Source organism: Leucoraja erinacea, chromosome 4, assembly GCF_028641065.1.
Source record: "Leucoraja erinacea ecotype New England chromosome 4, Leri_hhj_1, whole genome shotgun sequence".
In the NCBI taxonomy this organism is placed as follows: domain Eukaryota; kingdom Metazoa; phylum Chordata; class Chondrichthyes; order Rajiformes; family Rajidae; genus Leucoraja; species Leucoraja erinaceus.
Genome location: NC_073380.1, coordinates 45,751,257 through 45,773,760, shown reverse-complemented (window position 1 = coordinate 45,773,760; position 22,504 = coordinate 45,751,257). Strand labels below are relative to the sequence as shown.

Sequence of the window (22,504 nt, the reverse complement as noted above, 5' to 3'; positions counted from 1 at the left end):
GAGTCAGGCGTTTTTAATTGTCATATGTGCTGGCACCAGAACAATGAAATCCATGTCATCGTTTTGTTAAATTGACATGGGCTAAAGACATTATGATCTGTGGAATGTTTATTCCATATGACACAAGTTCCAATCATTTCCATGTGAACATAGACAGGAAGATTTCATTTTCATAAAACTACCATAGGAGTGGCAAAACTCGGATGGTAACTTTGGAATTTAACTGCACAACTGTTCATTGCCTACACTTGCTGCATCAAATGCAATGTTTAAGCCTCACAATCTTTCAGATAGCAAATTATGTTTTTTTAATTTGGTGTTTTCTCTTAAATATTCATGGTGGTTTGCTATTAAAGAAATAGTGAAATTAGCCATTCCAAATCTAAGTTTTTTAATGAATTGAATTGAATGATACAGCATGGAAACAGGTTCTTCGGCCCACTGAATCTACACAAACCATTGATCACCCATGCTCACTGAATCTACACCAACCATTGATCACCCATACTCACTGAATCTACACCAACCATTGATCACACATACTCACTGAATCTACACCAACCATTGATCACACATACACACTGATTCTATATTATCACACTTTCGCATCCACTCCCCACACACTGCAGGAAATTCACAGAGACCAATTAACCTGTAAACCCGCGTGGCTTTGGAATGTGGAAAGAAACCAGGGCAACCGGAGGAATCCCACACGGTCAAAGGGAGAACGTGCAGACTCCACATAGACAGCACCCGTAGTGAGGATCGAGTCAGGGTCTCTGGCACTATGAGGCACCAGCTCTATCAGCTGTTGCAATGTTCCGCCCAATGGTATTTTAAATGAACCGTTGCATACTGATAATGATTGGGTAGATGTAAAAATTCATGCCAACTGACTGATAATATTTTCCCCAGATCCCATGAGAAATAAAACCTTGTAGCTACTCCCTTCAGTTGGCAGGGCAGTGATCCATACCATCCAGTAAATTACGATAGACATATCCAAGCAAAGAAACGGGTAGAATAGTATTAGTGTGCCTTCATTGAAGAGTTAAAAGAACAATACAAGAAAATCCAGTTTTCAGGAGTCCAAACATTTTTCTCAAGAATGTCAGTAACATTTAATGTATTAATACAGAACATTTTGGTTATGATTCATTAATCAGTGTGCTTATATTATCTACCCATCATTTTTACTGAATCACTTTGTGCAGCAATCATAATAATATAAGAATGAATTATTGTGAATAGATACAGAAATGACTGATCGTTCCATGAAAACATTTCTGTTCTTAATTTATGACAGTCGGGTTGATTTGCAGATCTTTGACAGGCATATCTTCATCAAAGCTGCAGCAAGGAAGAGGGAAATATTACAGGTCTGAGAATTTTCAATTTACATCCAAACAGACAATTTTGTCTGTAGCTTCAACAGTGATAACTAGATAGTGGAGATTTCATATTCATACTCTTCAAACTGTCAGGAATACTGAAAGAGATCACATTACCTGCTCCCATTGAGGCTTACTGTCACCATCCTAAGACGCTAACTTTAGAACATAGAACATACAACATAGAAAAGTATAGCACAGGAACGGGCCCTTCGACCCACAATGTTTGTGCCAAACACGATGCCAAATTAAACTGATCTCACCTGCCTGTATATGATCCATATCCCTCTATTCTCTGTACTTCCAGGTGCCTATCTAAAAGCCTCTTATATGCCACTCTCGTATCTACCTCCGCCACCATCACTGGCAATGTGTTCCAGGCCCCCACCAATTTCTGTGTAAAAAAACTTCACCCACCCAGGTTCACAAGTTATAGTAGAATTAGGCCATTCGACCCATCAAGTTCACTCCGCCATTCAATCATGGCTGATCTCTGCCTCCTAATCCCATTTTCCTGCCTTCTTCCCATAACCTGTTCTAATAAAGAATATGTCTATCACTGCTTTAAAAATATCCACTGACGGCAGGCACGGAAATCGCTATCAAAATATTGGGGGGGATTGGAGGACACAATTTCCTAGCGATCGCGCACGCATGCGCACACTCACACACACACACACACGAGGCTTCAGAGGCTCAATCCAGCGCTAATTGCAGCTCAACTCTGCCTCTCTCGCCAGGTTAACCTACAGCCCTGCCTGGACTGATGGGCACCAGCCTGGAGTCGTGGAGCTAGCGCTGCTTCTCTGCACTGGCTGTAAACCTGGGCCATATTTCCCGTAGGGCTGTAGGTTAACCTGGCAGGACAGGCAGAGTTGAGCGCTGCTTCTCTGCGCTGGCTGTGGGCCTGGGGGCACAGCTCCCGTCTGTCTCCCGATGTCTCTGGCCACCCCCGGGTATGGGGGGGGGGGGCCCACTCGGGTGGGGACGGGGATGGTCCAGTGGCGGTTCGGCAGCGATTGCAGCGCCGGAGAGCCGGGATCGATCCAGACTGCGGATGAGCCACATCTCCCTCCTCCAATCACTGCACTCTATCCTCAGTCCCACTCCCCCTACTTCCGCCTCTGACCAACACCTCCCTCCACCAATGATTGTGCTGAATCATCATGTCCCGCCCCCCATTGCCTGCTGACTGATGTCTCTCTCGTCCAATCGGCGCCCTCGATCAGCAGTCCCACCCCCACTGTTTCGCGGAAAGTGGAGATTTCACCGAGTTTTAAAATACGGATTACAAAAAATGTGGGTATCGTCCCCCACCTCTTCAAATAGGGTGGGAAGTGTCCCCCACTGGCCCCCTGGGATTTCCACCCCTGACTGACAGACTCCACAGCCCTCTGTGGCAATGAGTTCCACAGATTAACTATCCTCTGACTAAAGAAGTTCCTCCTCACTTACTTTTTAAAAGAGTGCTCTTTAATTCTGAGAAGATGACCTCTGGTCCTAAACTCTCCTTCCAGTAGAAACATCCTTTCCACATCCACTCTATCTATGCTTTTAATTATTCACACCTCCATTAAATCCCCTAGCCTTATTTTTCTGCCCCCTTCATAGAAAAACCCAACTCCCAAAAACCGTATGTTTCATCTTATGTATTCAAATTACACCCTTCAGTTCACTGAGTCAGGCCATTCACATGTTCCTCTTCCTAGCCCTATCACTGGGAGAAGAGCCTTCAACTACCCCCGCTGTAAGGTCCCTTCATCCCTATTTCCTTCCTCTTCCCATGTTCATTTGTTTTAAAGCTCCATGTCTTCAGTGCTGTTATACTTACATCTCAGGGAAGAAAAGCCCTTTGTGATCTTACAGATGTTATTTTTTTGTGCCTGGTACCAGGAGTAGTAATCAGTGCAGTACCTGAACATACATTAAATTATTGTTAATGTTTACATTGAAGAATAATTACACATATGTAGACAGTCATATTGCTGTATCATTTTCATAATTAGAGAAATAATAAAGATAAGATACAGTAAGGCAATAATTATAATACATTTTTAAGGTGAGGGGGGAAATATTTAATAGGAACCCGAGGGGTAACTTCTCCACAGAGAGAGTGGTGGTGTATGGAACAAGCTGCCGAAGGAGGTAGTTGAGGCAAGCAATGTTTAAGAAACATTTGGACAGGTACATGGACAGGACAGGTTCAGAGGGATATGAGCTAAATGCAAGCAGGCGGGATGAATGTAAGTAGGGCATGTTGATCAGTGTGGGAAAGTTGGGCCGAAAGGCTTGTTTCCATGCTGTATGACTGGAAATTCTGCAGCGTTGCTCAGGAGTTCTTTGAGACCCCTGCATCTTCCATCACCCTTCATCACAGGATGGTGGAAGCAGAGTATTCTTAAGGCAGAAATGGAGAGGGACGTGATAAGTAACGAGGTGGAAGTTTTACCTTAGGGAGAAAGGGATGTGGAGATGAGACTTAAAATGTAGAGACAAAAAGAAGGGTCTAAAGAAAAGGCTCGACCCGAATTGCCACCTGTCCATGTTCTCCCGAAATGCTGCCTGACCCACTTAGTTACTCCAGCACTTTGTGTTTTTATGTGAGATCACATTTAGTTCAGCAGTGTACTTAGAGCAGGGACGGATTGGCGTCTCCCTCAGATAACCACTACCCTCTGTGTGAGCTAATTTTTATATTCAGGCGAATGTTCATATGCTTTGGTGTTTAGCAAAAGACGAGCCTTTTTATATCCACTATGATTTTTTTCGTAAATTATGCATTGAAATTGGAACACCTTTTATTTTCCATCTTGTTGGAGTAAGCAAAAGATCAAATTGATCCTATCGTAACTAAAACTGTGACCAAAGTGAAAACCTGCAAACAAGCGTAAATGATAGGTGATGAAGATAACCATTACTATAGTTCATTACCATGATACCTTATATTGGCACAATCCCTGCAGAAAACCCACATTTTACATTGTTCTCCCACCAAGAGAAAACCACCTTCCCAGTCTTACGGATTATATATGAATGGATGAAATGTATTGCATTAATTTAATGTTAATTCTATACGTCTCATTATTGAGTCATGAATAAAAGTCACGATAATGCACACTTTTACTTACATTAAGGCCGTTCTCTTTGTTTGAATTCTTCTCTTCATTTTGCAAAGGCATCGTTGAAAGAATCGGCAAAGTTCCAGAACGCATCGATTAATAGTTTGTACACCCACAATGGGCTTTTCTTCCTCTTTGTGCCTGGGAACACCTCTGCAGTCTACCACAAGAGTTAAATGATTCATTCATTCATTCATTCATTCAGTGGAATTGATTATAGACTTTAGGAGAGCTCCCCCTCCCCTTACCCCACTCACCATCAACAACACCACAGTCACATCTGTGGAGTCTGTTAAGTTCCTGGGAACCATCATCTCCAAGGACCTTAAGTGGGAGGCTACCGCCGACTTCACAGTCAAAAAGGCACAACAGAGGATGGACTTTCTGCGGCAGCTGAGGAAGCACAATCTGCCACAGGCAATGATGGTCCAATTCCATATGGCCATCGTAGAATCTGTCCTCACCTTCTCCATAATGGTCTGGTTTGGCTCAGCCACCAAGCACGACATCCGGAGGCTACAGCGAATCGTACGATCAGCTGAGACGGTTATTGGCTGCAACATTCCCTCTATTAACAAACTGTACACTGCAAGGGCCAGGAAGCGAGCGGGTAAGATCATCTCTGACCCCTCTCACCCTGGCCACAAACTCTTTGAATCAACTCTATCTGGAAGGCGACTCCAGACTGTCAAAGCTGCCACAGCCAGACATAAAATCAGCTTTTTTCCATCAGTAGTAGCTCTACCCAACAACCAAAAATTTGTAGCCTCCTTTTTGCTCTGGTATTTCATTTAATGCACATGTTTAATCAATAATGTTTTATTATTAATGTTTAATGTTTTATGTGTGATTCCTAACTGTCACTGTATGTCATGTTGTCACTTGCGGGTGGAGCACCAAGGCAAATTCCTTGTATGTGAATACTTGGCCAATAAACTTATTCATTCATTCATTCATTCATTCAAATTCTCATGTACAATAAGCTCAGTGCAACATAATGTCCATTCGGCCACATTCGTAGAATAGATTTATCACCTCCGTAGAATAATAGAATGGAATGGATGGAATGGAGTACTTTCTTGTCACATGTGACAAGACACAGTGAAATTCTTTGCTTGCATACCCAAGCACTTTTCTAACTTTGTCGGCGTCAGCAATGTGGCGCTGACAAAGTTATAAAGTACGACGGTTCCTCCTTTGTTTTCCCCCTCCCCCACAGCGGTTCACCCACACCAGGTCCCCATTGTCCATTATTACCCATCCCTCACCCCCCTCCCTCCCCATTGCCCATCCCCCTCCCTCATGGCGGTCCCGCCACGCCATCATTGACCGCCGGCCACTAGAAACATAGGATCGTTTAGTACAGAATGGGCCCTTCCAATCCATCCTGTCCATGTTGGCTATGGTGCCTATCGCAATGTTTCTATGGTTCAATTATACTTTATTGTCATATGTACCTAGGTACAGTGAAATGCTTTGTTTTGCATACAACACAACAAAGTTACAAATATACTTATTCGAGTCATGTTGGTCCCTCTTCACTGATCCAATTTGCCTGCATTAAGCACATATCCCTCCATGCGCTCCCTGTACAAGCACCTGTTCAAATACTGGGAGTTCCATATAACCACAACACTCTGTGTGAAAGATTTACCCCTCAGATCTTCTTTAAAGTTGTCGGTTTTTCAGGTGACTGCCGGCAACTTGACAGTCGCCAGCAGTCCACTGAAAAATTGCCTAAGTGGGACAGGCCCATAAGCCCCCTAATTCTCCCCTGACTCGGGAAAAGGATTATGATTTATCCTATCTATGTCCCCATGATTTGTCCAACACTAGAGGGCATAGCTGTAAGGATTAAACGGGGAAAGTTTAATGGAGATGTACGGGAAATGTTTTTTTACACAGAGAGTAGTGGAGACCTGGAATGCATTGCCAGTGGTTGAGAAGGCAGATACAATAATGGTGTTTAACAAGCTTTAGATAAGCACAAGGAAGTGCAGGAAATATAGGGATATTGATCATGTTCAGGCAGAAGAGATCAGTTGGCATCATGTTTGGCACAAACATCGTTTGTTCCTGTGCTTTACTGTTCTATGTCCCAGTGAGAATAAACTCAGCCTAACATAGAAACATAGAAACATAGAAATTAGGTGCAGGAGTAGGCCATTCGGCCCTTCGAGCCTGCACCGCCATTCAATATGATCATGGCTGATCATCCAACTCAGTATCCCGTACCTGCCTTCTCTCCATAACCTCTGATCCCCTTGGCCACAAGGGCCACATCTAACTCCCTCTTAAATATAGCCAATGAACTGGCCTCAACTACCCTCTGTGGCAGAGAGTTCCAGAGAATCACCACTCTATGTGTGAAAAAAGTTTCTCGGTTTTAAAGGATTTCCCCCTTATCCTTAAGCTGTGACCCCTTGTCCTGGACTTCCCCAACATCGGGAACAATCTTCCTGCATCTAGCCTGTCCAACCCCTTAAGAATTTTGTAAGTTTCTATAAGATCCCCTCTCAATCTCCTAAATTCTAGAGAGTATAAACCAAGTCTATCCAGTCTTTCTTCATAAGACAGTCCTGACATCCCAGGAATCAGTCTGGTGAACCTTCTCTGCACTCCCTCTATGGCAATAATGTCCAAACAATTTCTCCTTTAACAACAGGCCTCCATTCCAGCAACGTCCCGACTAGTCTGTCCTACTTCAGAAAATCAGAATGATGCAGTACTACATGTTTTTTTAGTTTAGTTTAGTTTAGTTTAGTTTAGTTTAGAGATACAGCATGGAAACAGGCCCGTCTGCCCACCGAGTGCATACCGACCAATGATTCCCACACTTTAACATTACCCTACACACACTAGGGACAATTTTTTACATTTACACCCAGCCAATTAACCTACAAACCCTTACGTCTTTGGAGTGTGGGAGGAAACCGAAGATCTCGGAGAAAACCCATGCAGGTCATGGGAGAACATGCAGACAAACACCCATAGTTAGGATCGAGCCCAGGTCTCTGGCGCTGTAAAGCAGTAGCTCAACCCGCTATTCCACCGTGTCACCCCATTATTGTAATAACTTTCTAAGCCTATGATAGAAACAATGCACTCAGCATTTCTGGAGAGGTTAGAAGGTTTCAGAGTAGACCAAAAATAGCCAAACAACTCAGCAATGCTCAATTTGAAAGTTGAATCAGGTTAGTATCTTTCGGATTTATTTCATGCATGATATGAACTGAACTTATGAACTCATGATATCCACTCTAAATAACTTACTTGAATGCACTTGTCCAATGGTAATGCTTGGAGTAGCCCGAGCCTCATATTTTGGAGATCCTAAAAATGAATTTACAGATTTCATTGAACTTTTCAATTACCATCCTTTACAAAATTTACTTCAGACTAGTTTGATTATAAAGATTATGCTGTGACATAATATCAAGCTCTTTTTGACCTTTTACTTTTTCGATTCCAACATTTTAATTTACTCTCTCGTTTAAGTCACAGCCTTAATGATTCACTCTGATATCCCGGTAAATACATTCTTTGTGTGTCCAGGAAATTGGACGTGGAATTTTTCTGTAAATGACTTCAATTCCGTTTTTTTCTGTGTTCGGTTTTTCTTTGCTTTTCTTGTTAAGTCGTCTTTCTCAAACAACAACATTTACATATGTTCAGAGAAATGGAAAAAAAAGGCAGGCTAATTAATGTTCCCAGAAACAGTGGTGGAAAGCGTAAGTATGTGCCAAAACGGAGCTTTTAGCACAATTCTCGTGAAAAAGAAAAGCTGGTGAAGCGGGGGCAGCTCTGTGGAATTTCAATCTCAGCTATCACTTTTCCTGAGTAAAATTAGGTCAAGCCAGTAGAGATTTAGACTTTCATTCGCAGCTCTGCTCCAGTGTCAGAAATTATTCCCTTACTCTCAATCACATCAAAACATTTGAACATTAATACCACATGCACCTGTGGGTGGCTGTGCCTGTAATGTGGTTGACTTCGTCCTTCTGAGACCTTCTGTAGCTGGTGTGATCAATGTCGAAACAGTGGTAGACGCTGTAATATAAAAGCAACCCTCTTTCAAAAACGTACACATGCTTTAATTTTCCCTTCCTTTGAGGGTGAGAATCTATATGCTCAGAGGGAAGATTAATGACAATATAGGCTGAGGCTGTCATTATCAGCAAAGACACCAAAAACTTCTTTTTATTTAGCACCGTTAACCCTGGAGGAACATATACCCTGTTTGTTCAAATGACATATCTCATTGAGCCGCATATAAAGGGAGATGACCAAAAGCTTGCAAAGGAGATTGGTTATAGACAATAGACAATACATGCAGGAGTAGGCCATTCGGCCCTCCGAGCCAGCACCGCCATTCATGGCTGATCATCCCCAATCAGTGGCTGATCATCCCCATTCCTGCCTTCTCCCCATATCCACTGACTCCGCTATTTTTAAGAGTCCCTATCTAGCTCTCTCTTGAAAGCATCCAGAGAACCTGCCTTCACCGCCCTCTGAGGCAGAGAATTCTACAGACTCACCACTCTCTGTGAGAAAAAGTGTTTCCTCATCTCCGTTCTAAATGGCTTACTCATTATTCTTAAACCTCTGATTCTGGACTCCTTATTCTTAAGCCCCTGGTTCTGGACTCCCCCAACATCGGGAACATGTTTCCTGCCTCTAGCATGTCCAAACCCTTAACAATCTTATATGTGTGCCTGGGTCCTGGACTTTCTCATCACCAGGCCCCAGGTAGTCAAGATGGGAGGGAATACATCGAAGTCCCTCACCCTGAGCACAGGATCGCCCCAGGGTTGCGTCCTCAGCCCCCTATTGTACTCCCTGTACACACATGACTGTGTGGCTAGGTTCAGCTCCAATTCAATAATTAAGTTTGCTGATGACACTGTGGTGGTGGGCCTGATCTCAGACAATGATGAGAAGGCCTACCGGGAGGAGGTGGCTGATCTAGCACTCTGGTGCCAGGAGAACAGCCTCCTCTTGAACATCAAAAAAACGAAGGAGCTGATCATGGACTTTAGGAGGGCACATCATCCGAGGACGTACACTCCATTGAGTATAAATGGGGATCCTGTGGATAGGGTGAACTGTTTTAAATATCTGGGAGTCCGCATCTCTGAGGATATGACATGGTCATCACATGCCTCAGCACTGGTGAGTATCCTACAGTGCTTCTACGCAGCGGCGGTGGAAAGCATCTTGTCCGGGAACATTACCATCTGGTTCGGGAATTGCTATGCCAAGGACAAGAAGGCTCTGCAGAGAGTAGTGCGTTCGGCCGAACGCACTATGGGAACTTCACTCACCCCCCTGCAGGAACTATACAACAGGAGGTGCAACTCCAGAGCAAACAAAATCATGAGAGACCTCTTCCACCCCTGCAACGGACTGTTCCAGCCGCTACGGTCAGGCAAACGCCTCCGTTGCCATGCAATGAGAACGGAGAGGTTGAGAAGGAGTTTCTTCCCAGAGGCAATTCGGACTGTAAACGCCTTTCTCACCAGGGACTAACTCTACAGAACGTTTTTCCTTCTATTATTTATTATGTAAAAGAATATGTGTGTTATGATTGTGTTTATAATTTGTTTGGTTGTTTTGTTGTTTGTCTTTTGCACAAAAGTCCGCGAGCATTGCCACTTTCATTTCACTGCACATCTCTCGTATGTGTATGTGACAAATAAACTTGACTTGACTTGACTTGTTTCAATGAGATACCCTCTCATCCTTCTAAACTCCAGAGTGTACAAGCCCAGCTGCTCCATTCTCTCAGCATATTAAAGTCCCGCCATCCCTGGAATTAAATTTGTAAACCTACGCTGCACTCCCTCAATAGCAAGAATGTCCTTCCTCAAATTAGGGGACCAAAACTGCACACAATACTCCAGGTGTGGTCTCACTAGGGCTCTGTACAACTGCAGAAGGACCTCTTTGCTCCTATATTCGATTCCTCGTGTTATAAAGGCCAACATGCCATTTGCTTTCTTCACTGCCTGCTGTACCTGCATGCTTACTTTCATAGACTGATGTACAAGAACTCCCAGATCCCGTTGTACTTCCCCTTTTCCCAAAGACACCATTTAGATAGTAATCTGCCTTCCTGTTTTTGCTACCAAAGTGGATAACCTCACATTTATCTGCATTAAACTTCATCTGCCTAGCATCTGCCCACTCCCAAGTCACCCTGCACTCTCATAGCATCCTCTTCACAGTTTACACTGCCACCCAGCTTTGTGCCATCTGCAAATTTGCTAATGTTACTTTGAATCCCTTCATCCTAATCATTGATGTATATTGTAAATAGTTGCGGTCCCAGCACCTAACCTTGCGGTACCCCACTAGTCACTGCCTGCCACTCTGAAAGGGACCCGTTAATCCCGACTCTTTGTTTCCTGTCTGCCAACCACTTCTCTATCCATGTCAGCACTCTACCCCCAATATCATGTGCCCTAATTTTGCCCACTAATCTTGTATGTGGGACCTTATCAAATGCTTTCTGAAAGTCCAGGTACACTATATCCACTGGCTCTCCCTTGTCCATTTCCCTAGTTACATCTTCAAAAAATTCCAGAAGATTAGTCAAGCATGATTTCCCCTTCGTAAATCCATGCTGACTCGGACCGATCCTGTTACTGCTATCCAAATGTTCGGCTACTCCATCTTTTATAATTGGCTCCAGCATCTTCCCCACCACCGATGTCAGGCAGCATCTCTGGAGGAAATGGAGGGCAGACTGAAGAATACCTACCTGAAATATTGTCTCTCCATGTCCTTCAGAGATATTGCTTGACCCCTTTGAGTTACTCCAACACTTTGTGTTTTACACTTAAAATTCTTGAATATCCCAGATTACAGTGACGTCTGCGTGCGCCTCCTCGGGTAGTAGGATATTTTATGACTGAGAGGTCATAAAACTGATCTATTGTCTTGATCTATTATCTTGTCTGTAATTTAAAAGTAATTACATCCAACAGTGCAACACTTATTCAGTAATTAATTGCAATGTCAGCCTGCTTTATATATTCTAGTCCATGCAGTTTGGTTTGAACTCATAGCTATGATCTCCTCAATGAGTCAAGGGTGCTTCTGATTAGATTCTCTAGAGGGATTGACAATATTCATATATTTTTTATTTATTTCTGATGTGCAATTAGAGCTATTTGTTACTGGGCTATCTGTTAACATTTCCCAAGAAAGAAATTGTGAATGATATATGAAGGATAATGTATCTATGATGTACCCCCCCCCCCCCCCCCCCCCCCCCCCCCCCACTCTCAAAGGCACCAAAGTCGTGCACACGGCCAGTGACAGAACTGCAGCGCCGCTGAAGGTAAGTTTTGTAACAGACCTAGGGGTAGACTTGATGGGCCGAATGGCCTAATTCTACTCCTATAACTTGTTTCTATTAAATGTTTTCCCACTCACCTTAAACCTAGGTCCTGCTCTTTAGTTCACATATCTCCAATAGAAGCCTTGGTCTCCCCCATTGCTGATTTCCCTGTTCTCTGATGACTGGTAGTTTTGAACCTTACCTTGCTGTTTCTTTCTGCTCCTACTCTAGCCCAGCTACCTGCGAACCTGATTTCCACTCGTGCCACAATTCATCTGGCCTCATCCATGAGCCCCAGTACAATGCTTCAGGAGATATAATTATAAACAGTAAAAGATGAACAAATGAGCAAATTGTGTGGAACTGACCAGTTGTAGTCGGTTTTCTGTTGTAAAATGTTTCATTTATAACTGGTTGCATTGAATCAGAAAACCACAGTGAAGTCATATCCCTGTCTGAAATATTAAAAACCATATAAATCAATTATTATAGACACAAGGAACTGCAGATACTAGTTAACTTAAAAAAAAGATGCATAGTGCTTTAGTAACTCAGCATCTCAGGGCTTCTCCAGAGACCAAACCAACCTTCCTTCTATTGTAGACAAAAGTGCTGGAGAAACTCAGCGGGTGAGGCAGCATCTATGGAGCGAAGGAATAGGCGACGTTTTGGGTCGAGACCCTTCTTCAGACTGACGAGGTGGTGGGGGAGGGGAAGAAGAAAGGACGAGGTGGAGATAGTGGACTGTGGTGGAGCTGGAAAGGGGAGGGGTAGGATGGAGGAAACAAGGACTACGTGAAATTGGAGAAGTCAATGTTTATATCGCTGGGGTGTAAACTACCCCAGCCAAATATAGCTGCCTTTTCTCCTTTTTTTTTGCCATTGTTCATAGCTGCATTATTTTCGCCACCTCCGATGGGATCCCACCACTGGCCACATCGTCCCATCTCCTCCCCTATCGGCTTTCCACAGAGTCCGCTCCCTCTATAACTCCCTGGTCAGTTCATCCCATCTCACCCAAACCACCCACTCCCCTGGCACTTTCCCTTGCAATCGCAGGAAATGCTACACTTGTCGCTTTACCTCCCCCCTCGACTCCATCCAAGGACCCAAGCAGTCTTTCCAGGTGAGGCAGAGGTTTACCTGCACCTCCTCCAACCTTATCTATTGCATCCGCTGCTCTAGGGGTCAACTGCTCTACATCGGTGAGACCAAGCACAGGCTTGGCGATCGCTTTTTTCCCCACACCTCCGCACAGTTCGCATTAACCAACCTGATCTCCCGGTGGCTCAGCACTTCAACTCCCCCTCCCATTCAATATCTGACCTTTCTGTCCTGGGCCTCCTCCATGGCCAGAGTGAGTCCCACCGCAAATTGGAGGAGCAGCACCTCACATTTTGCTTGGGTAGTTTACACCCCAGCGGTATGAACATTGACTTCGCCAATCTCAGGTAGTCCCTGCTTTCTCCCTCCTTCCCTGCACATGTTTGGAGTGTGGTGCTCTTTTAGAAAGGAAGCGAGGAGGGTAGTTAATCTGTGGAGCTCATTGCCAGTGTGGGGGCTGTGGAGACTGCCAGTGGATATTTTTAAGGCAGATATGGACAAATTCTTGTTTAGAACTGGTGCCAAGGGTTATGGGGAGAAGGCAGGAAAATGGGATTAGGAGGCAGAGATCAGCCATGATTGATTGAATGGTGGAGTAGACTCAATGGGTTGAATGGCCTAATTCTTCCCTATAATTTGTGAACTTGTCAACGATCCATGTACCTGCCGAAGTGTCTTTTAAATGCTGTTATAGTATCTACCTTAACTACCTCCTCTGGCCACGGGATCCATGTACCCACCAGCATATTTGGGATATTCAGCTCAAGTGTCTGCAATAACATGTTTAATAACAAGTTTTGAATGTATTTCACCATAAAAAGAAAACACCTTACCCAGAACGCCAGCCATTACACAGATGAAAATGCAGTCTGTTTCATTTTTGCTCACTGCAACGGAAATAGATCTTAAATTAATCTGTTCTTCAATAATTGCATTCTGTTTCTTTATTATAGAGAATAACAACTTAATAAGTAATTCCTCAATAACAGTAACCGTATATCCCTCATGGGACAGAAGTATCCAATGTTAGTGCCCGTGTTATTTTGAATGATCAGGATCATTCTCAGACTGTTTATCCTCTTCTGTGAGAATGTATCAGATGCTGTACACATGAAATTTCTGAAAACTATGACTCAGCTGCTGGAGACAACTATATCGGCTCCAGAGGAAGACTTGGTGGATCGCAGCCTGCAGATGGATGTTACCGAGCTGGTCCCCTGCTCGTTGGTCCATCGGCCTGGCAGAGGGCGGTCCCCGTGCCGGCCCATGCTTGTCCCCCGAACTCCAGAGGCCAGGAGGATGGAGCCAGCAATGATAGGTGAGGAGCGAGGCCGGTAGGAGAGGAAAGGGATTGGGGTCTGGTCTACCACGGCCTTGTGGTCAGCTACGGGATGCATCCCCAGGGTACAAAGGTGGATGGGCGAGGAGTGGGACGTGGCATCCAAGGAAGGAGATGGCTGAAGGGCTGCAACTACCTAGGGCTCGCGTGGAACAGGCACCGCTCATAAAAACTTAACGTGGAATTTGAAAATGGTGCCAAAACATTGCCTCATGCATGGTGCTTCGTGTATGTCTGTACACTTGCTAATCAAGGATCGGGGGTATGGCAATACTCTCCAGGACTGTTTGCAAGATAAAGCATTTTACTGTGTTAGCACTTCGCAGATGGGATGATAAAAGCACCATTGAATACTGTTAGTGCTGTGAACCCCATATTATTCTATATCTTATATGAAGCAATACTGAAATGAAATTAGGAGAAGCATAATCTGATTTAACTTTGTTACTTTGCATGTCTTATTTATGATATAAAGAGAAATCCTAATTCCTGTTCTGCTGATTACAGAATTTATTTCATCCTACCATAGACTCCTATTATATTAAAGCCTCATTAAAAAGAATACAATTTGCAATGTATCATTTTGCTCAACTTATGCTATAACATTAAGGTTAGGTAGTGAAAATGAACTGATATATTCCGAGTGAGTCCCTTGGTATGATTCTCATTGTGATCAAGCAGACTGTTTAATACTTTGTTAGAACATTGCTGGCAGTAACTACAGGAATGCAGTGCAGAACTACACTTTTGATGGAAAACCATCTCCTCATCCATTAACATCAGACCCAGAAAAAATATTGATCTTGACTATTGAGAGCAAAATAATGACAACATTTGCAATGTAGTTTCTCTTGATTTTGTTGTATAGTGAAATCGGATGGCAAAACAAAAATAAAACGTGTCATCAAATGATTTTTGTATTCTCCAAGGAGTTTAAAAAAATCAATTTTAAAGTATCACAATGGCAATAATTTCCAAACATACAAAGGTCACGTTAACCTAGCCCATGTTTAACATCACTATCCCATTAAGAAGCAGTGACCTTTAAATAACCAAGGTCATTAAGTTTAGTTACATTTAGAGATTAACCTAGTCTTCATTCCCAGAATCATCAACCCTTTCCTCATTCCCAGAATCACTGACCCTTCTTCTATTCCCAAGATCACTAATATTTTCCCTTTTACAATGATCACAAAATTCACCCTCATTTCTGGGTGATAAGCAATTCCCCGATCTTCAAAATCAAAATACCTACCCCAGATCATAACCCCTTTCATCATTCTCCGGATCACAGACACTTTCCCATTCCCAGGAACACAACACTTCCCGGACTCACAATACCTTCCCACATTTCCACAAAATACAAACACTTCCCCCATTCTTGGAATCACAAGCCCGTCCCTCATTCTCAGAAAGGTATCCATTTCCAGTATTCCTAGGATCACAAGATTATCCCTTCTCAGTTTCACCATTTCCTCTGCAAATTCAGGATCACCAACTTTATCTGTGCACAGGAGTTATAACCTGCAATCATTTCTGGACTCAGCATCATTTCCCAGATTTATAGGATTACCAACATTCCCTTAATCAACATTCCCTCAATCCACAAAAAAATCCTCTTTGCCAAGGGACAATTCCTAATTGGGAATATTCCTAATTCCAAACTTTCTGCATGCTTAGTTTGAAGGTACCAGGGGTTAATACTCAAGATATCATACAACAATCAATAAAAATTGAAAACCATAGAGAATGGAGTTAGACTTAAAAATCTCCTTGAAGAAACTGGTGGTATTTCCCACAAAGTCAACCACAACAGCAGTGAAATCTGTAAAGACAAAAACATGTAGATGGTTGGTCCATAGTAATGAATATTGGAATGGTACATGCTTTTTTAACGTTCATTATTCTGTTCTTTCATTCTAATTGTTTAAGGAACACTGCTCTCAGAATAAGATGAATCAGCAGAATCAAATGACTACTGTAAAATGTACTTAATACTCAGCAAGGCAGGCAGCACCTGCAAGTGAGAAATAAGGTTAATATTTCAGCTCTCTGACATTTAAAAGTGTTGAAAAGATTACTAATTAATGACTGTTCTTCAGGCAGAAACATTTACACGGTTTCTCTTTCCAAAGATGCTGTCTGCCCTGCTGGGTGTTTTCAGGGAATTCTGATTATATTATAGATTTAAGATAAAATATCCAGAAAGGAGGACATTTTGTAATGCAGTAAGTGATTCAGACTTATATTAACAGTGATACCAATGTAACAGTTTTACTTTGGTTTTCATTTAGTATGTTTATTATTATCACGTCTACCGAGGTACAGTTATAAGATTTTATTTGCATGCTATCAGGTCAAAGAAATGTCTATACCAGATTACAATCGTCGAACACAGTGCACAGATAAAGGATAAAGGGTACAATATTTAGTGTAAGATAAAGTCTGGGGGTATGAGATAGATGGGAGGTCAGGCCCACATCCTAGCTGATGAAAGGCCTGTTCAGTTGCCCAACAGCTGGGAAGAAACTGTCTCTAAATCTGGAGGTATGTCTTTTCAAACCTGTACATCTTGCCTGATGAGAGAGGTGAGAAGAGGAAGTGACCGGGGCTGAAACTGGTCCTTGATTGTGATGGTGACCGTGCCGAGGCAGCGTGAAGTGTAGATGGAGTCAATGGAAACAGACTTGAAACCAAAATACTATTCAATCCATCGTGCTTTGAATATGAAACCCAATTTGCCTGAAAGAGGGATGAACGGATTGATTTGTGTTGCTCTCCTGCTTGCAACAACCAACATCTATGGAATGCTTTTAATATGGTAAAATCACCCATTATGTTTCATAGAACATCAATCAAAATTACATTAACAGAGATAAGATAAGTGGCAATGAGTTATGTTTCAAGGACTGTCTTTAAAAAAGAGACAGATATAGAAAGGTTGAGGTTTTATGGGATATTCCAAGTTTTTGCAATAAGCAGCTAATCAAACGACATTTGGACAGGTACATGGATAGGAAAGGCTTAGAGGGATATGGGCCAAAAATGGGCAGGTGGAACTAGTGTAGATGGATCATTTTGGGTTGGCATGGACAAGTTGGCAAGTTGGGATGTAGGGCCCGTTTCAGTGCTGTATGACTCCATGACTCTAAGTAGTGCCCCTCTCGCTCTATTCTGGATATTATTTTCATCAGTGCCAAGGAGTTGATATCAATGTCTTTAGTCATAACTGTTCTTTTTTTCTCTTGATATCAGAAACTATTCCTAAACTGTTTTGGCTACATAACATGTTTACAAGTAGAATTACTTTAGATATTAACTAACCTGTCAAGTCATTTGTCCTGTTGTTTAAGCAGTAGCAGTACTTCAATGGGAAAACAGATGAATCAATTTTCCAGAAGCTTGAGACTATGGGCAGAGAAATCACAAAATCAATCACAAAATTACGATTGGTGGCCGGCGCGGATTCTGTGGGCCGAAGGGCCTGTTTCCATGCTGCATCTCTAAAATCTCTAAGGGCGGCACAGTGGCACAGCAGTAGAGTTGCTGTCTTACAGTGCCAGAGACCTGGATTGGATCCTGATTATGGGCGCTGTCTGTATGGACTTTGTATGTTCTCCCCGTGACATGCGTGGGTTTTCTCCGGGTGCTCCAGTTTTCTCCCCTACTCCAAAGACGTACAGGTTTGTTGGCTAATCGGCTTCGATAAAGAGTGTAAATTTTCTCTAGTGTGCGTAGTAGGATAGTGTTAGTGAGCGGGGATCGCTGGTCGGCGCGGACTCGGTGGATCGAAAGGCCTGTTTCCGCGCTGTATCTCTAAACTAAACTAAACAGTCAACATCACGACAGTTTTACAACTCCATAGAAATTCATGACAAACTACAAAAAGTTAAAGTGAGTACTTACTGTCATAAATGAGAATGGACACTTTATGGAGTGCAAGGGAACTATGGGAAGTGACGCCCAGCAATGAGAAGAACTGTTGATTTCCTGTGAATATTTTACACGTAAAATTAATATGTATGTGGACTATGGACCATGTGACATTACAAATATAAATGTCTGCCTATATCCATATCCGAGCATACAAAATGATTAGAAAACTTTACCTTCAAGTGTTGTATTGATCATTTTATTGACTAATTCAGTCAGATCAATGGCACCAGGGTCAAGAGATGCAACAGGTAATTCTGAAAATGGAGAAACAGCTTTAAATATCACACATAGTGGGAGGGAAATAGAATTTAAAATATTTTGTTGGATTGAGAGGATGCCACATCAAGATATTATACATAAAAACATAGAAAATAGGTGCAGGAGTAGGCCATTCGGCCCTTCGAGCCCGCACCGCCATTGAATATGGTCATGGCTGATCATCCAACTCAGTATCCTGTACCTGCCTTCTCTCCATACCCCCTGATCCCCTTAGCCACAAGGGCCACATCTAACTCCCTCTTAAATATAGCCAATTAACTGGCCTCAACTAACTTCTGTGGCAGAGAATTCCACAGATTCACCACTCTGTGTGAAAAAAGTTTTTCTCATCTCGGTCAAAAAGATTTCCCCCTTATCCTTAAACTGTGATCCCTTGTTCTGGACTTCCGCAACATCGGGAACAATCTTCCTACATCTAGCCTGTCCAACCCCTTAAGAATTTTGTAAGTTTCTATAAGATCCCCCCCTCAATCTTCTAAATTCTAGCGAGTACAAGCCAAGTCTATCCAGTCTTTCCTCATATGAAAGTCCTGACATCCCAGGAATCAGTCTGGCGAACCTTCATCTGTACTCCCTCTATGGCAAGAATGTCTTTCCTCAGATTAGGAGACCAAAACTGTACGCAATACTCCAGGTGTGGTCTCACCAAGACCCTGTACAACTGCAGTAGAACCTCCCTGCTCCTATACTCAAATCCTTTTGCTATGAATGCTAACATACCATTCGCTTTCTTCACTGCCTGCTGCACCTGCATGCCTACTTTCATTGACTCGTGTACCATGACACATATATTTATTTTGGTTCCATCACTTTTGATTATTATTTAGTTGTCAAATTATAGATCCAGTAAGTCTCAGGTTCATCTCAAGGCCTTGTGAAAGAATCTATTGAAGACTTCAGGATCCTGATTGTAAAGTTTATGATGGGTAGAGGTCTCAGTGCTGGGTGAGCATTTGTTGTACTCTAGTATTCAATTTGTCGTCTTCTTCTACATCTACTTTTATTGCCTCGTCTTTGCTGCCAATGTCTTCAGCAGTGTGGCACCATAGCTGTTTACTCTCTGAAAAGATCTTCATATTCCTCTTTGTCTTTTTCCACATTCTACATAGCTTCTTTAAAAAATACATGAAAAATGCTTCCTGTTACTTTATAGTGGCACAGTTCACCATTCCAATGGCCTGTGTGCAATACAGGTGCCGTCTGTATGGAGTTTGCATGATCTCTCAGTAACTACATGTGTTTTCTCTAATTATTTGGACTTTAGAGTTGAGAGATACATTGTGGAAACAGGCCCTTCCACCCACCTAATCTGCACCGACCACCAATCACCCTGCACACTAGCACTATCCTGCACACAAGGGACAATTTACAATTTTACAGTAGCCAATGGACCTACAAACTTGTACATCTTTGGAATGTGGGAGGAAACGAGAGCATCCGGGGAAAACCCACACAGTCACGTGGAGAACGTACAAGCTCCGTACAGATATCGTCCGTAATCAGCATCAAACTTGGGTCTCTGGTGCTGTAAAGCAGCAACTCTACCACTACACCATTGTGCCACCCGATTTTTCTGGTTAACTCAGTGGGTCAGGCAGCATCTCTGGAGAAACCCTGACCCGTTGAGTTATGCCAGCACTTAGTGTCCTTTTTTTACAATTATTCACCATTCCTACAAAACATTCAGGAGATATCACCAGTTATTCATGCAAGTATTGTTGCAACTACTTGACAATGGGTCAAGGGATTTGTAGGAAGGAACTGCAGATGCTGGTTTACACTGAAGATAGACACAAAATGCTGGATTAATTCAGCGGGTTAGGCAGCATCTCTATAGAAAAGGAATAGGTGACCTTTCGGGTCAAAATCTTTCTTCAAACTAAGGGTCAGGGCAGAGGGAAACTAGAAGTATGAGAAGGTACAGAACAAATCAGAGTCGGCATAGTGACCCGGGAAATGTGGAGCCCACAATGGTCCATTGTTGGCTGTAGAAGAGGTGATAATGAAAGCATACAAACAATAAAAATTTAATACGGTGGGGGAGCGATGGAGTGACAGGGAATGCAAAGGTTACAGTTCTCTTTAAATTGTCTTGCTCAGTAAAGCCAGTTTTGGGCCTCCAGAATCATGATGGTAGTTGCCAATGCTGAAAGTATGCACATGATTTACATTTGGTTGAAGCCAGTAGAAGATCAGTACCAGCCTTGTATGTGAATGAGACAATAAGGGCATAAACATATATACATCTTCATCTTCAACCTTTCAGCAGCCTGGGATAAGATTTACGTCCTTTGATGTATGCATTCGAGCGTTATTTTTGATAATAAAGAGTGTTCAATAAATTATTATGTTATTCCTGCAATAGGATTCAATTCAGTTTAATTTATTGTCACGTGTACCGAGGTGCAGTGAAAAGCTTCTGTTGCGTGCTAACCAGTCAGCAGAAAGACAATACATGATTACAATCGATACATTTACTGTGTATAGATACATGGTAAGGGACAGCGCATGATTCTCAATTGATGAATCAAATCACTGAAAACAGAATTCCAGCCATCACTTCTCACCTCCACCATGTTATTTCCCACCAAGTTGTTGCCACAAGTTGTTGCCACATACAAATAGAAGTTACTTTGTCAGATTTTCTAACTGTTGATATAATCGATTTCTTCCTTCATTTTTTGCCTTGCTATTGAAACATTGGAACGCACCACTGACTTTCTACCATGTGTTGCCTTGAGATTTACCTTGAGTTCTCCGTTGTTCACTGTGCACGTTAGGACATTGACTGAATTCGCGGAACCAGAGTATACCCCGAACAATGATTCTTATTTGCTTTTGTCCGACTGTTATGTTTAAACCTCAATTTCAAGTTAATTCCTTCTTAGCTTATTGATGGTTAGCATAACAAGTCTACAATCCTTGCTGGATTTATTGATTATTAATTTAAAAAGTGTTCTGAACAACGCTGTTGTTCTTGGTAAAAATTGTACGTTTTTTTTTAATTGTACTTTGCAATATTAGAAAACCTTCCACATCTTTAAGTTGTTCCTATTGTAAATGTTGAGTTTCTGCTCAAACTTATTTTTTTCTTACATGTCTTGATAGAAATTATTTTCACTTCAGTGAAGCTTGTTGATACGGCCTGCTAGTAAACATTGAATGGTGAAAAAACACCAATGAAACATTTTCTGAAAAACACTTTCACATCGCCAGGCCCCAGGTTGTCAAGATGGGAGGGAATACATCGAAATCCCTCACCCTGAGCACAGGATCCCCCCAGGGTTGCGTCCTCAGCCCCCTATTGTACTCCCTGTACACACATGACTGTGTGGCTAGGTTCAGCTCCAACTCGATAATCAAGTTTGCTGATGACACTGTGGTGGTGGGCCTGATCTCAGACAATGATGAGAAGGCCTACCAGGAGGAGGTGGCTGATCTGGCACTCTGGTGCCAGGACAACAGCCTCCTCTTGAACATCAAAAAAACTAAGGAGCTGATCGTGGACTTTAGGAGGGCACATCATCCGAGGACGTACACTCCATTGAGGATAAATGGGGATACTGTGGATAGGGTGAGTGACTTTAAATACCTGGGAGTCCACATCTCTGAGGATATGACATGGACATCACACGCCGCAGCACTCGTGAGTAAGGCAAGGCAGCGCCTTTACCACCTTAGGCAATTGAGGAAATTCAGAGTGTTTCCGAGGATCCTCCAGTGCTTCTACTCAGTGGCTGTGGAAAGCATCTTGTCCGGAAATATTACCATTTGGTTTGGGAATTGCTCTGCCCAGGACAAGAAGGCTCTGCAGAGAGTAGTGCGCTCGGCCGAACACACTATGGGAACTTCACTCGCCTCCCTGCAGGAACTATACATCCGGAGGTGCAACTCCAGAGGCAATAAAATCATGGGAGACCCCTTCCACCCCTGCAACGGACTGTTCCAGCTGCTACGGTCAGGCAAGCGCCTCCGTTGCTATGCTGTGAGA

The 22,504-nt window shown here is 42.8% G+C and overlaps 1 protein-coding gene across 1 annotated transcript in view; it reads right to left on the bottom strand.

Annotated features, from left to right (window-relative positions):
- Positions 1-416: 416 nt before the first annotated feature.
- The window catches only part of LOC129696340 (HERV-H LTR-associating protein 1), a 44,796-nt gene continuing 22,708 nt past the window's right edge, over positions 417-22,504 (bottom strand). Inside the window, exons 4-14 of the mRNA XM_055634159.1 lie at positions 18,408-18,488; positions 18,205-18,288; positions 17,623-17,706; positions 16,040-16,123; positions 13,793-13,846; positions 12,224-12,310; positions 8,471-8,560; positions 7,784-7,843; positions 4,520-4,670; positions 3,223-3,305; positions 417-1,350 (exon numbers count right to left, since the gene is read on the bottom strand). Of these exons, the coding sequence (XP_055490134.1) occupies positions 1,298-1,350; positions 3,223-3,305; positions 4,520-4,670; positions 7,784-7,843; positions 8,471-8,560; positions 12,224-12,310; positions 13,793-13,846; positions 16,040-16,123; positions 17,623-17,706; positions 18,205-18,288; positions 18,408-18,488 (911 nt within the window). The 3' untranslated portion in view covers positions 417-1,297. The remainder of the gene's footprint in view (positions 1,351-3,222; positions 3,306-4,519; positions 4,671-7,783; positions 7,844-8,470; positions 8,561-12,223; positions 12,311-13,792; positions 13,847-16,039; positions 16,124-17,622; positions 17,707-18,204; positions 18,289-18,407; positions 18,489-22,504) is intronic.